Source organism: Mesocricetus auratus, unplaced genomic scaffold (genome assembly GCF_017639785.1).
Source record: "Mesocricetus auratus isolate SY011 unplaced genomic scaffold, BCM_Maur_2.0 Super-Scaffold_100676, whole genome shotgun sequence".
Lineage (NCBI taxonomy): Eukaryota > Metazoa > Chordata > Mammalia > Rodentia > Cricetidae > Mesocricetus > Mesocricetus auratus.
In genome coordinates this window covers 69,075,164-69,091,994 of record NW_024429266.1, presented here as the reverse complement: position 1 = coordinate 69,091,994, position 16,831 = coordinate 69,075,164, and the positions used below count along the sequence as shown (strand labels likewise).

At 37.3% G+C, this 16,831-nt stretch overlaps 1 protein-coding gene and 1 pseudogene across 3 annotated transcripts in view; one reads left to right on the top strand and one right to left on the bottom strand.

Annotated features, from left to right (window-relative positions):
• The window catches only part of Ptpn4 (protein tyrosine phosphatase non-receptor type 4), a 162,362-nt gene that overhangs the window by 97,894 nt on the left and 47,637 nt on the right, over positions 1-16,831 (bottom strand). For all 3 annotated transcript variants that reach the window (XM_013113552.3, XM_005070297.4, XM_040737603.1), the window contains exon 3: positions 6,118-6,225. In XM_013113552.3, the coding sequence (XP_012969006.1) occupies positions 6,118-6,225 (108 nt within the window). The remainder of the gene's footprint in view (positions 1-6,117; positions 6,226-16,831) is intronic.
• LOC106021143 lies at positions 14,749-16,362 on the top strand (annotated as a pseudogene).

Sequence of the window (16,831 nt, the reverse complement as noted above, 5' to 3'; positions counted from 1 at the left end):
CACTCCCGCAGCTGTAATTTATCTGAGAATAGCTTAACCTCCACCTAATTTTGTTTTGTGAGACTGAATTTCGCTGTCTTAGGGATTTATTGCTGTTAAGAGACACCACGACTACGGCAACTCTTATAAAGGAGAACATTTCATTGAGACTCGCTTATATTTCAGAGGTTTTAGTCCATTATCATCATGGCAGGGAGCATGGCGGTGGAGAAAGGGCTGAGAGTTCTAAACCTTGATCTGCATGCAGCAGGCAGAGAAATGGTTTGAGCTTCTGAGACCTCAAAGCCCACCCCCTAGTGACATACTTCCTCCAACAAAGTCACACCTACTCCAACAAGGCCAGATCTTCTAATAGTGCCACCTCCTATGGACTTGACTTTAAACACTCAAGCATTTAAACACATAAGTCTATTTGTACCTTTCCTATTAAAACTACCAAACTTACTAAGTAGTCAGCTAGGCTTTACCTCCGAATCCTTTTGTCTCAGCCTCTAAGTGCTAAGACAACAATTGCCATACCTGAATTCCCTCACATTTGAAGTAATTTTGTTGGATAGAGTTCACTGTAGTTTTCATTCAGTATTTTAACTACATTATCCCATTGTCTCTGGCTTACAAATATTCTATCAAGAAATCTTCTATGTTGAGGGCCCTATATGCCTGTTCAGACATTTTTCTCGCACTTCTTTCAAAATTCTGTTTGCCAACAGTTTTTAACCACTCAGATGTTTCTTCAAATAAGAGGTGCTTATGTCATTAACTTCTTCAAATAATATCTTTATTCCCTTTCTTCTCCCCATTTTCTAGAAGTATTTGTCTGGTTTGATTTTTCTACTAATCCTTCTTAGATTCCATTTTCTAAGAAATCCTTAAAATTTAGTTAGTGGTATGTAAATACCAGCACAGGTGTACCATATGATGTTAAAATTAACCAAAGGTGGAAAAAGAAGCAGCTGGAAAACCGAAGACATTTGAAGGAAGTCGACACTATGAAATAGGTTTATCCAAGTAAATAAATCATATTTTATACTGGGAAGGGCAATCTGTAAAGATAAACAGTACCATTCTTGGGGCTGAAACCAAAGTTGAAAAACAGAAAATGACAGTGAGCAAGATTCACACTTTTCTAGTTTTAAAACCAAAGGCAAGCTGTAGTTTTTTATGAGACAACCAACATGCTTGAGATGTCAGAAGATAGTTAGGAAGAAAGAACCTTAGATAACTGAAGGTTAAGTTCTAAAAGGAAGAAATCAATGAAAAAAAAGCTAAGGTCCAAACAGGCAGAGACATACAAGCCACCACAATTCTTGCTAAAAGATGAAATACACAGGAGCATGAGATGAAATACTCAAGAGCACCTCACCACCACCAACAACAACAACAAAAAACCAAACAGCTGGAACTTTAAAAAATGGCTGAGAGGTCAGCATGGGACTGATCCAGACACCCTAAATTTGGGTGTCAGCGAGGAAGCCTCGGCAATCTATGGGGCCTTGGGTAGCAGATCAGTATTTATCTCTGGCATACAAATGGACTTTGGGAGCCCATTCCACCTCAATGGATGCTCTCTCAGTCTGGACACATGGGGGAGGGCCTAGGCCCTTCCCTGAATGAAATGACAAACTCTGGAGATCCCCCATGGAGGGCCTCACCCTTCCTGGGAAGCAGAATGGGAATTGGGTGGGGGGGTTGGTGGGGAGCCTGGGAAGAGGAGAGTGAGAGGGAGCTGGGATTGACAGGTGAAGCAAGCTTGTTCTAATTTAAATCTTAAAAAAGATTTTTAAAAAATGAGTAGAGTACCAGCAAAATAGCTTGGTAAAACCTAACCACCCAAGCCAGATCCCTGGAACCCAAATAATGAAAAGAGAACCAACTACTACCAAGTTGCTCTCTGAATGCTGTGGGACACTTGTACCCACATATTCACACAAAAAGTATCCACACCCTTCTTCCTTGGCATCCTTTATACTAAAATTATAAAAGCAAACCATTGGTTACAAGAAATTTTCTTTTGTAGTATATTACTACCAATAGTTGATAATAATCATTAATTATTAATCTATGCTGGGTTTCTGGGGATTGAACCAAAGGCTTTATATATGCTAAGCAAGTGCATTACCACTGGACTATATTCTCAAGCCTTTCTATACTTTTAATTTTGAAATAGGGTCTCATCAAGGCTGGCCTTGAACTTTTCCAGTCTCCTTGTAAGGACCTGGAAGCTATAGTCTAACTCAGTTTCTCAAGTAGCTGAGTGCACTACCTTTGAAATTCTTATCTGTACCAGCAGGCTGACTAGGAATACTTAATTCAGTGACTCCAGTGAATGTATACTAATCTTTCAGTTTCCTGAAGCATTTTAGCAGTTTAGCAAATATTCTCTTTCATAGTGAAAGGGTACGTTTTCTTATGGTTTTTCATTATGAATGAATAGATACTAAATTTTATTCTATTTAAATGATTCTTCAATTATGTGTATTTAATTTAAAAAAAACCCTAGGGTTCACAGCTTGATAATGAAATACTCAATATTTTCTTCAGATGGAGAAGACAAAGTTACCTCCCAATCACTGCTATTTAGCACCATCCTAGTGATCCCTTGCTATGCAACAATGAAAAAAAAAAAAAGGAGAAACAAACAAAAGAATAAAGACTCAGTGGACAGGGAAAAATAAAAGTGCCTATAGGATATAATGATTTACCAGTGCACATTAGGAATAATGGAACAAATTACTTCAATAAGAGTTAATAAAGATACAAGATTGCGACATAATTAATTGAGTGCTCTGGGGTTGATACAAAGAAATAAGGTAGTTTTGTATTAATTTAGGTGTTCCAGGACAGGGTTTTTCTCTGTAGCTCTAGCTGTCTTGGAACTAGTTCTGTATATTAGGATGCCCTTGAACTCACAGAGATCCATCTGCCTCTGCCTCCTGAATGCTGAGAATAAAGGTATGATCCAACACCACCTGGCTTGTAAGCATTTATTTTTCACTTAAAAAAATTTACTGATATTTCTTAATCATAGTAAGAACTAAACAGCTGACTACAATAGATGCTTCATAAATATCACTCCTTATTCCTTTCTCTTTAAGGAATATAATATCTTTCTTTTAATATATTAATTATCCTCAACACTTTAGGATAATCTCACATTGACAATCAGGAGGGCAGGGCAGATGGCTCAGTGGATAAGAATGCTTACTATGCTCTTCAGTTGATGAGCAAAGGGGTTAAGACTGGGCTGGTTTAACCCACAGAAACAGTTGACCTGAACAAGGAGGAGCTCTTGGAACCCAGACTAATGGCTGTGTGGAAAGTATGGGACTGATCCAGATCCCCTGAATGTGGATGTCAGTGAGGAGGCCTAGGCAATCTATGGGATCTTGGGTAGTATTTATCCCTGGCGTACAAATAGATTTTGAGTGCCCATCCCACAATGAGGGAAGCTCTCTCAGTCTGAACTCTTGGGGGAAGGCCTAGGCCCTGCCCTGGAAGAAATGACAGTCACTGGAGATCCTCCATGGAGGGCCTCACCCTCCCTAGGGATCATAATGGAGATTGGGTGAGGGACTGGGGGGGCCTGGTGAGGGGGCGGGGGAGGAGGGGAGGGAGAGGGAGCTGGAATTGCCATGTGACACAAGCTTATTTCTAACTTAAATTTTAAAAAAAGGAAAAAATAAAAAGAATGCTTACTATGCAAGCATGAAGGAGTGAGTTTGAACTCTTAGCACCCACATAAAAAGTTCAACATGACAGCTTCTACCTGTAACCCCAGGAATTAGAGGATGGAGACAGGTAGCCTAAACAGTAAGCTTCCAGTTCCATGAGAAATCTTATCTTAAAACAAAGCAGAGGGGGTGCTGGAGATGGCTCAGAGGTTAAGAGCACTGACTGTTCTTTGAGAGATCCTGAATTCTATTTCCAACAACCTCATGGTGGCTCACAACCATCTATAATGAGATTTGGTGCCCTCTTCTGGTGTGTAGGTATACATGCAGGCAGAACACTGTATACATAATAAATAAATCAGGAGGAGGAAGAGGAAGAGGAGGAGGAGGAGGAGGAGGAGGAGGAAGAGGAGGAGGAGGAGGAGGAGGAAGAGGAGGAGGAGGAGGAGGAGGAGATGACGACGACAAGGCAGAGAATGAAAGAATAAGACATCCCATGAAGTGGCATATTGTTTCACCAATAGACTTGCAGTGATGGCCAATCCTAGGGGTGTGGCTTCAGGTGTGCAGACATGACCCCTTATAAGGAAAAGGAGGGGTTGGCTTGCTCTCTTGGGCAGTAGTAGGAACTCTGGAGACTGATCTTCAGAAGCAGGAAGACCACAGCTGTTATTTACTATTAATTGTGTAAGCTCTTCCCTAATAAATATCTGTTAATCATTTATCTTGGGTCTTGGAATTCATTTAATCCCCACCTTCAATCCCACATCTCCTGTTTGCAAACCCACACATTCACATGTATGCAACACACACATACACAACACAATTAACTGTGGGACAATATAAGAATTGAACTTTTAAATCTCTTCTTTGGAAACATTCTGGCATTAGATAGCTCTTTCTGAATACTTAAATATAAAGTTCAGTGGTAGAAATAACAGTTCTGTATGAAAAATGAGTGCAGGGAATTAAGAGAACCAAGTTCTTGGTTTTATTAATGTCAGAAGTAGCTCAGTCTTTAAGCATGTGGATTCAAATAATGACTTCTAAAAATATTAGTGTTATACTGGAAAATTTCCAAAGCTTCTTTTAAGATTTAAAATTCTATAGCTATTTATTCTATTAAAATAGCCTTATACTAGAATTTGAAATATATGTATACAAACTTGTCTACTATGTGAGTAAGAACCTATAGAGGCCAGAAGAGGGCATCAAATCCCATAGAACTAGAGTTACTGGATGTTGTGGAGCTAGCTGTCATATGGGTGCTAGAAACCAAATCCAGGTCCTCTTGCAGAGGAATAAGATAGCTTAGCTATCTCTCCAGCCCCATAAATAGAATAGAAAACACTGATTCAGAGAACCCTGTCTTCAATCTACAAATTTTCTAAATACAAGTATTTCTTTCAAAATATACTCCTCTTGACCAGGTGCAGTAGCACTCACTTGTATCTCAACATTGGGAGGCTGAGGACTGAGAAAGCGGCCAGTGTGGGCTACATAATCAACACTTCATGTTTAAACAGAGGGTGGTGAGGGGGGAACAACTCTGTTCTATTATCAAGAGGATACCATGTTTTTGTTAAGTTTATCACAGTCTAATCACATAAAATTACAAAGAATTCAGCTAAGACGTGTTAGCATATATCCTTCATCTAGTTCATAACAGGTGTATTTCTTAGATGCAGTTTATAATGCTCAATTGTCAAAGTAAGCATCTCTATGATTCACCACATCTTATCCTCTATTTATCTGACCTGTAGTTTCTAACCAGAAGAACCATGACTGGGAGTACCAAAAAAGTAGGTAAGGAGTTTAAGACAGGATTTGCACAGCTCTGAAATGGAATATCTCATTTAAAAAGTATCTTTATAAGATATTCTTACTTTGAAAATTTCTACTAACACATTAAGACTTTTGTTAGAATATCCATGAATATCTCCAAACCAACCCAATTTCATTTTAGTAAACTTACATACACCTAAAGCAGTGGTTCTCAGCCTTTTCAATGCTGCAACCCTTTAATGATGTGGTGACATGCAACCGTAAGATTATTTTCATTGCTACTTCATAACAGTAACTTTGCTACTGTTATGAATCATAATGTAAATATTTTTGGAGACAGACGTTTGTCAAAGGGATCATGACCCACAGGTTGGAAACTGCTGATCTAAAGGTTATCTCTCTTTAGATCATGAGGCCTTAGTCTAACTTTTTAATTGTCCAAGACACAATGAAACTAGTACTATACTTGCAAGTTGACTTACAGCCATGAATATCTAAAAGAAATAGACTCAGATACCTTAAAACAAGAAACATAGAACAGACAAAGGTATTAAGTCTAATTAATGAACTAAAAATGTTAAAACTCATTAAACCAGAAAGGGCTTTATATAATGAACACAGAAAAACTACAAGGAAATGAAAGGCAACCACTTGAACTTACTGGGTTATCTGTGGAATCATCAGCCAACTGTAAACCAAAATAGTCTCGCTCAGTCAAATCAAGATGCTTGAAGACTATATCCAACAGAACTTGTCCCTGATCATGTTTCTGGAAGAAAAATAATATAAAACCATCTTCAATAGGCTGATTTTATGATATTTCTTTTCTTTAAGACTGGTCTTGAACTCGGAGCTTCCCAAGTGCTTAATAGTTTAAAAGCATGCGCTACTTACTACACTGGTGTTTTATGTTTTTTTAACCTTGCATAACTTTGTCCTTTTTTACTACAATGGCCATTGCTTTTATACCAATGACTTGGTTAAGAATAAAGCTTTACATGCGCATACTTTAAAGAGAAAATAAATACGGAGATAAGAAACCTTTAATTGAAAATGCCTCCTGTAGGCTATTATCAAAACATTTTTGTTATTTTATATTGTTGCCACAGTAACATATGTATGTATCTGTATATATGTACACATGTGTATATGTATATATGTTCATGCTATCTCTCTACGCCTTTTATTCTTACACTGAAATGTAACTAGAAAGCTGACTGGTTTAAAATACAGTTTTGTGTAGAAGTCATAAAAGGAAGCAAATGGAAAAACTTTTCAGGAAATTGGAGAAAGGCCTTTAATTTGACAGGATATACCTTTACAATTACTTAGAGAATTTTAGAAAATATCTAACTTTAACCTTATCAATTCAATAATGTAGACATTATTATTACCATGTTCCACAGTTTTAAATATGATACAAAAGACATGATTGAATAATTTATTAAATAATGAGTAAAAACTAATAGATAAAAGAAAATTAACTTCATCAATAATAATAAAATTAAAATGAGAAATCACAATGATATGCCATGAGTATATGATAAAAAATGAAATTCAATAAGTAAGATAAAAATACTTAACTACATAACTGTAAAATGTATGTGCAGGCAGAAGCAAGCATCTGTTTGAATATGTATGTGTTTGTGTGTGTGTGTATGCACATGGAAGTACCTGTCCGTGTGTGCATGTGAAACACCCACCTGGGTGTGTCATGTGGACCCATCTGTGTGTGTATGTGAATGTGGAAGCACACACCTGGGTTGTACATGTGGAAGTCAGAGGTTGATGTTAGATATCTCCTCTATTGCGCTTAGTATCTTTTTATCTTTTACATTATCTTTACATTATCTATGTGTCTACACAAGTACACATATACATGCCACAGCACATACATGCAGGTAAGAGTTCAACTTTCAGGAGTCAGTTCTGTCTTTCCACCATGTGAGTTCCAGTGACTGAATTCAGGTGGTCATGATTGTCAACAAATACCTCTACCTGGTGAGCTATCTCCCCCTGCCTCTCTCTTATTTTTGAGTCAGGATCTATCATTGAACCTGGAGTTCACCATTAAGATAGACTGGATACCCAGAAAGTCCCTAAGATACTCCTGTCTCCATACCCCAGAATGGAGTTACAGACAGGTGCTGCTAAGCTAGCTTTTTATATGAGTAGTCAGGATCTAATTTCAGGCCTTCATATTTGCATACTTTATAACCAAGAGCCACCCCCCCCAGCCTAAATTTGTAAGTATTAAGCAAAAACAGTAACTTTATCAATTATTTCAGGGATACCTGAACATCAGAATAAAGTCTAATATTGAAAGTAATAGCTAAAACTCATTAATGTGTTCACTAGAAAACATAGTATGGCATATTTTATCACTATTATTTCTTCTCATTGGCTATAGTAGTCAGAAAGATTCTAAATAAAACCAGAATCAATTTCAGAGCTGAAAGGACATATATTTTTCTCATAATATAAAGCATAAAGGTAGAACAGATCCTAGAGCTAAGTCAACCGATGAGAGGCAATCAAGAACTAGTTTCCCTCCAGTTCAGGCTGTATTTGTGGGTCTTTAGCAGCATTACCAACTCCAAGATCCATATCCATACATGATAATGTTCAAGAGAACAAACACACTTGTAAAATTACCACACACAAAAAAACTATGCATCATGTCTTACTGATCAAAACTGTGTCAAGACTGACAACCAATGCAAGGAAGTATGTGCTTCAAATGGTACTACTAAATGCTAGTAGTGTCCATTTGGTTACCTGCATTAAAAACAAAATTAAGTCCTGCAATCTCCTCTCCCTTTTTCCCATTCTGATTAATTGGTCTAGGGAAAAGACTAAGAATTACTTTTTACAGATACTATGGTGAATCAAAATGCACTCTTCTGAACAAGATGGGAGTTGAAATGCAGATAATGAACTAATTGAAACACATACAAGTTTTTAAAATGTAAAACAAAAGCCACCATATGGCTTTGTGCAGTGAAATGGAGATGTTAAGAATAATGACAGGTCAGGCATTGTGGCCTATGCTTTTAATTCCAGCACTCAGGAGGCAGAGGCAGGCAGATCTCTGTGAGTTCAAGGCCAGCCTGGTTTACAGAGCAAGTGCCAGGATAGCCTCCAAAGCCACAGAGAAACCCTTTCTCGAAAAAAAGAAAGGAAGGAAGGAAGGAAGGAAGGAAGGAAGGAAGGAAGGAAGGAAGGAAGGAAGGAAGGAAGGAAGGAAGAAGACAGAAGGGACTGGAAAGAAGGGTAAGGGTATTTGTTGCTTTTGCAGAGGACCTGGGTTCAGTTTCTAACACTCAAATTGTGGCTCACACCCATCCATGACTCTAGTTCCAGGGGATCTGAACCCCCCTTCTGGCCTTTACAGGCACAAGACACACACATGGTACACAGACAAACATGCAGCAAAAACAAAACAACAAAAAAGAATTAATCTAAAAAATAAAGAATAAAGACAAAGTTCAATTAAGAAATGACTGTACTAAACTAAGAAGTGACCTAAATCAGAGTATCAAAGATGGACCTATTACAGAATAGCAGATTGGTGAACAGGGTGAGAAAAAAAAAATGACACATCAAGAACGCTGTGTTTATGTGTCCTGATTAGCAAATGGATTCCTGGTGGTGTCACTTGCTGATTTAAAAGGAATAAAAAAAAAAAAAAACTTTGCAGTCCATCAGAGAAATTCAGCTTCAAAAAACAATGAGCTTTGAAAGAAAGAATAGAAGGACAATTTTAAAAACACAACTAAGAGGCTAGTGAGATGATTCAGGAGTTAAGAGTACTCATGGGCTGCTCTTGTAGAGGACCTGTGATCGGTCAACAACACCCACATGACGGCTCACAACCACCTGTAACATGAGTTCTAGGGGATTTGATGCCCTATTCTGGCTCTCATGAGCACTAGTGCACATGATGCACATAAATGCATATATGTAAAACACTTAAATGCATTAAATAAAAATAATCTTTGAAAGAGGAAGCTGGACTTGGGGGTTCCCTGGATTTCTTTGTCCCTCTTCCTATTGTGACCACAGTGAAAATGTGGAGGCTCTTTACTTTAAAAATACAAATGTAAAAAAGGAATAGTCTACTCATTCCTTGCTTCATTAACTTTCTGTTGTCAATACCACAATAAAACAGATTGGTTATGTTTAACCCCAAAAATCTTTATTTTGACTCATGGTTCTGAAAGTATTAAGTAAAGGGACCACATATAAGGACAGCCTTCTTCCTAGTAGTGTGCAGAGGTCATACAGGCATCACAGAGGTCATACAGGCATCACAAGAAACAAATGCATGACCATTTTATGGTTCAGATATGAAATATCCTCCCCAGGTTCATATTTTGAAGAGATGGCCCTCAGCTGGGGTGCTATTTAGGGAGGTTCTGGAAACTTTAGGAGATGGAAGAAATAAGGTCACTAGGAGCTAGCTGCATCTTGCTCTGGATCCTTCCTGTCTTTCTAATTCTTGGTTTCCATGAAGAAAACAGCTTTGTTCTACTACAGATCACATTATGATGTTTTGCCCAACCACTGCCAAGACACAATGACACAATGAAACCAAAATAAGTCCTTTCTCTCTCTCTCTCTCTCTCTCTCTCTCTCTCTCTCTCTCTCTCTCTCTCTCTCTCTCTCTCTCTCTCTCTCTCTCTTTCTTTCTCTCTCTCTCTCTCCTTTTCTTTTTTTGGGGGGGAGGGTCATGTGTAACAGCTGTGAAAAACTAAGAGAACACTGGAAGCAGAAAACTGCAGTAAATGATGTGATTACCTAATCATAGGGTTCTAAAGCATGAGGGATTCATTTAAGGGAGAAACTTGGGAAAATTTGGTGACAAGAGCAGAAGAGGCTAAAACAAGGAGTACATAAAGGTGTGAGAAGGTCAATAGGAATACAGACTGTAAACACCAGATTCATGAGGTTTGGAACAAAAATAAAGACTATAAGGAAATGGACTAAAGGCCATCCACAGCAAGGAACTTGCTGGCATTTTGTCTGTTCCCTGAGACTTTCAGGGAAGCAGAATTTAAAGGCAATGAATTAATTAATCTGATGGAGGAAATTCAGTACTCGGGCAATGATACAGTCACTCATTGCTAGCTTTTTGTTTTGGTTTGTTTATTTTGATGTGTTTTGAAGCAAGGAACAAAACCAGAAAATTAGAAAAATACGTGGCTTGGCCAGAAAATTAAGTAGTTTGGCATATAAATTTGCTGACAATGAGGTTGTGGTTGTTAAAAAACCTGGAGTCATCAAAGAAAGCCAAGTTTTTGTATCAGGAAAATAAGGGTGATGCCTTGATGATCATAGATATCAATGAGACTACCTACCACTCATGCCATGGTCAAGAATATAAAAGTATAAACTCACTGGAAAAAGATTTCCCCTTCAGTAGAGAGTGCTACCCAACACCTTGATTGCACAAGACCACCTAGAGAAGCATTTTCCCTAAACCCAGCAATATTAGGCACAAGGAGGCTACTTCAACCATTGTGCAAGAGAGTCCAACTACCATTCAGGCTGGCAGCAAAACCTTGGCTTTGACCATATATTTTTGCAAGCATGCAGATTAAAAGATTTCCAAGATAACAAAGGTTTCTACCCACATTGAAAAGGAAAGCCTATAAAGCCAGGCAATGGGCAGAACAGTCATATTCTTCACAGGCTGCCACTGAAAGGTGGCAGATGAAATTGCCCACATGAGAATAAAACGAAAACAGCTGAAAAAGAAACTCACCATGAACTAACAATTCTCAGTAGGCTGCTTTAAATAGCCAGTTAATTAATATTTGATTGGATGAGTCAGTGAATGACAAAATAGTATAGTGAGACAATTCTAAAGTTTATGTGTGGTTTTTTTAGTTCCTCTGTGAGTATTGCCAGCCCTTCAGTTTTTATTTCACATAAGAACCATTAAAAGAACAAAGCATTTGGGAGAATAACTAAAGCTCAAAGGATAATACTACAGATAACTTAGGGTAAACTGTGCTTTTAAAAGTAAAGGCTAAACTGGGCAGTGGTAGCACATGCCTTTAATCCTAGCACTCCTGGAGGCAGAGGCAGGCAGATCTCTGTGAGTTCGAGACCAGCCTGATCTACAAGAGCTAGTTCTAGGACAGCCTCCAAAGCCACAGAGAAACCTTGTCTCCAAAAACAAAAACAAACAAACAAGCAAAAAAGTAAAGGCTAACCCTAACAGAATGTATTCTGTTTTGTTACGAATAACTGCCTCACTAAAGATTCTTGCTGGTAGGCTTATGACAAGGAGAGATTGTGTTGAGACCTGGCTGAAGGGAACGTTGATCAGCAGTTCTGCAGACTTAAAAAAGACAGTTATACTCTTTGGAAAGCAGAATAGCAAAACTTGAACAAAAAGTACTTAGATCCATTCTTTATTGGCTGATTAGTTTCTTGTGAGTTTCTGTTCCTATGTAAGGCAGTTTTATTGACCCTAAACTATGAAAACTATTACTTCAACAGCATCAGAGCTATGTTTTATAGAACCTCAAGCTGAATGGAAGTACTTAGGGGCTGATGTACTGAAGAGGGAAAGTCCAAGGCCAGATTGGGCCCCTTGCAATTAACTATAACTTGATCCATTACACATACACAGGTCACATATACTCATGTGTTTTCACTGGAAAATAAAAAGGATTATGCATTTTAAAATGTAATAATCTAACCTAGATGGTATTTGAGGTACTTATTCCTAAAGATGCTCTCATGATGACCACCAGGATAACAGTGAGAATTCCCTCCATATTTAGTCCAACAGCACATTATAATATAAAAGACCAAAATCTTCAGCCATTATCAGAAGGTAGACTTTGATCACCCTTCTGAGTGAAGAATACGTCCAGGAATAGATATTCCTAACAAACAATAGGAACATCAAAAGACAAACTGATTTTGATAAGATTTCAAAATATGAGGTGGAACATGATTGAGAAAGATACTCAATGTTGACCTCTGGTAAGCACTGTGCACACAGAGACAGGCACTCGAATACACACACGCACACACAGTGGCAATAGATTTTGTTTTCTACCTTGAACTCATTCATAAAACAGAAGTGGAAAAAAAAAGCATAAACTGAACCTTTTTTTAAAGGAAGGGCCAGTGAGGTGGCTTAATGGCAAAGAGGTTCTTGCTGCCAAAGCTGATGACCTGAGTTTGAATTCATGGTGGAAGGACAGAATCGACTTTCATCAGTTGTCTTCTTACCTCCACAGGCACAGTCACATACATACACAATAAATTAAAAGATGTAATACAAAATACTTTTTTAAAAACTAAACATTTCTGTGTATTATGAAACTTTCTCATAGTTTTAGGGTTGGTAAAATTACATAAAACTTTTCTATATAGAAAAAGGAGACCCTAATGTAGAAGCTAAATATAGATAAATTTCTAATAATAATATTAACAATAGTTAACACTTACTGAATACTATCACCAGACATTCCTATTAATAAATGCATGTGGTCTGATTTTGTTATTGTCAAAATAACTGTAAGGGCTCTAAGGCTTTAGAAATGAAGAGGATGGGGCACAGACCATGCAGACTTACAATGACTTTGTAGGTAGTAAGTGGAGGGGTTACAAGCTATCTGAGATTACTGACTCCAGAACTGTGTGTATTTCTTTTTCTTTTGTTAAAAATAGAAGGTTGTTTATATTTAGTCCTCACACTTAAAATCAGTATTTAGGCTGACAATTCATCACAACTTTGGATAGCCTACTCTAAAATACCAAGTTCTTTTTTAGGCAATATGGTAAATCAGATAATAAAAAGTCCTGCTACAAAATACCTAGATGTGCTGGATAAATTGCAATTGTCTTACATTTGTATACCCCTACTCATTTAAGTTTTAAATTTCTATAGTTGTATCACTTGAAAGTCAAAATAGGTATAATCCAGTCCTGCCAACTCTTGCTATTAATGAAATTCATTTCTCTTTTGTATCTTATAATTTTTGGACTGTGGTCTTGCCTTTCCATAAACATTAACTCTGAGACTCATTTCTAGTCATCATTGAGACTATGTTCATTGGGACTAAAGTGGTGATTAAGAACACTTGCTGCTGTTCCAGAAGAATCCGGTTCAATTCCCAGCACCCACATGGTGGCTTTGGAACCATCTGTAACTCCAGTTCCAGGTGCTCTACACCTTCTTCTGACCTCTGAAAACACCCCATATGTGATATACAGACATGATCTAGGCAAAATATCCAGGCACATATAATTTTAATTTTTTAATTAAAAGAGCATGTTCCTTTACTGTTTCATCAATTTGGGGATTCTATAAACAGTAAACAGTATAAAATTCAAACTTCAGATTTATATTAAGACAGTGTCATAGTTACAAATTTTCAGGATGACTTATCTAGATTCCATATAGAAACAGAAAAGCCTCTTTGTTCTCCTATATTTCCCTTATTTTATCTTACATTGAGAATGCTGCCATCTAGAATGCAGGCTTTTCATAGAATGTTTTTATAAAGTATTTTTGCTTTATTTGGACTCACAGATTGCACATGTGGGATAAAACCAAAGTGCTTGCTTTTTAACAAGCCCCAGTACAATATGCACTCAAGTTTTACTTATTTTTATTGTGTGTTGGAGTTTTTTTTTAGCTGAATGGTACACACACAAGCATAACTTAAATATATTTTTAAGTTTCTTAGATATATCATATAATGATACAAATAGGTGAAAGTAAATGATAATGAAAAAGATAAACCATGCAAACATGAAACATAAGTGTGTCTATATTAGTATCAGAGAAAGAGGACCTCAAAGCAATAGATTTTAAGAGACAAAGAGGTAATATAAATGACAAAAGTCCCAAATCCACCAATAATACAGTAACCTCTTAACTACATGTCTAGTGCTTGTGTGCATTTAAGTGAAGGTTAATGAGGGAAAGAGTTACAGATGGCTGTAAGCCACCCAACATGGATGCTGAGAACTGGACCTGATACTCTGCAAGAGCAATATGTTTTTAGTCACTTGAACCATCTCCCCAGTCCCAAGACAGCAATCTTAAATGCATACTTATGAAAAACAGAAAAGAATAATGCTGGAAAACTTGTATTTCCCAACTTTGAAATTTCCTATGAAACTACAGAAATCAAAATGATGTGATACTCTCATAACAACAGACATTCAAGTAGGAAAGAACAGGGAGTCCAGAAATCAACTATTACATCTGTTGTTACAAAAGCTAAGAACATACAGACAGGAATGAATTGTCCTTTCAATGGATGATGCTAGGGTAAGTGGACATCCATGGACAAAAGAATAAAATTGGATCCCTACCTGACATCTTGTAAAAAAAATAACTCAAATTCTACCATGGACCTGTGGTTTTTTTGTTTGTTTGTTTGTTTTGCTTTGTTTAGATCTGACCAGCTGGAATCCAAAGGTTAAAACTTTTCTATTAAAAGAAACCACCAAAACCATGAAAAGATAACCCAGAGAATGAAGAATGGAAGGTAATATTTGAAAATCACATACCTAACCTAGTAACTAGTGGCTTATATCCAGAATATAAAAAAGAATTCTTACTATTTAATAATAGAAAAGATGTTAAAATTTGCAAGATATTTGAGTAGGCATTTTTTCAAACATATACAAAGCAGCAATAGACTCATGAAATAATAAAATACAATTTTTTGTTCCAGTACAGAAAAACATTCAAAGAAAGCTACATGGCATTTTGAAATAAAACACTGACTGAGCTGGCTCAATGAATCACCAAAGAAAGGCACTTGCAATCAAGTTTGATGGCCTAAATTCAATCACTGGGACCCACATGTTAAAGCAAATATTTAATCTCTGACTTCCAGGTATAAGTGCTCCTACCTCAAAGGAATCAAATGTAATAAATAAAAATAAATAAATAAATAAATAAATAAATAAATAAATGGAAAAAGTAGGGCTGTGAAAAGGGTGCACTTTGCTGGAGTCAGACATGTGAAACACAGTATCACTTTTGAAACCCTCCAGGAGCATTTTAACTGCAGGAACACAAAAATGGCTCAAGCTGAAACATACTCTACAGAAGGGTCTAAGCTTATGGAAGTGAAAAACAAGCTGTCATGTGCCTTATGGATTTGAGCCACCTCATCCTGACAAAGCCTCAGGAGGATCTCTGCTGTTTTGAGGCTGGTGGAGATTCACAAGGCTTTAGAAAAACTTCATCCCTTGGACTAAAAACTGAAGTATTAAACTGACAAACTAATCAAGACTGTAGAGATGGGTAGCCTCAGTGAGAGTGACCCACTTAGTTTTAAGCCCCATTCTAGCAATATGCTAAGCAAGTTAAGCTCTAAAGATGAAGAGAAAGATGAATCAGAGAAGGGCCAGTCTCAGGCTTCAGGGAAGAAATCTGTAAAAGGCATGTTTAAATATGACTCACCACACTTGGTTCCAGTACATAATGATGAAACAGAAGCTGAGTGGGGGCAAAAGCATCTAGAACAAGACAAGAGATGGGTATTGAGCATCTCTGTCATTTATGAGCTTAAGGAGCAGTGCTCAGATACCCCAGAAGAAATCATGATGCCTGGCATCCTCATGTCTGTTGTCAGACACAGGAGGATCAACACAGAGCTAACTACAAAGACAGAGCATGAAGGTGTGTGTAAGTGCTAGCAAGCAAGAGAAAGGACAGTGAAAAGCAAGCAAGCATTATGAGCTCACAACTTCATTCCCTCACACACTTCAGCAGCATCAGTGCTTTGATGGGAGGAACCACTCATTTGATGAGGATCAAAATCCTATTAAAAAGTAGAAGTAGATACCTAACAAAGGTGACAAGAAGAAAGGTTTCAGAGGCATCAGTGACTTGCTTATCCTGGAATGCTTCTAACTTTACTGTATGTATGTTTTTTCCTTGGGCTGTATTAGCCTTAGAAATGTGGAAAGATCTTTACCAAATAAAACTGACTTTGCTTACAAATGAAAAGAAAAGGTAAAAGTGTTGCTAAAACCATGCTAAAAGATGATAAATACATAATTTACTGAAGTCATAACAAAATTTAACTGGTATGTAACAAGGTAGTTACACAAGGCTCACAACTGCCATGTAACTCCAGTTCAAAGGGATCTGACACCCTCTTCTGGCTTTCATGGGCACACAGAGATACAAATATCCATACGCATAAATCAATTTTTAAAAGAAAAATGACCAGTTTCTTTATGCTTAATATCCAGAACTGTCCTTGGGCCTGTTGAAATCCTTACCCTTTCCAGAGGAACAGATGCCAAGAAGAGGTCCTAGCTTCTCCTCATCTCATTCCCATTCTGAAAGATCCCTTTCCTAGAAGCCATACTGTGAA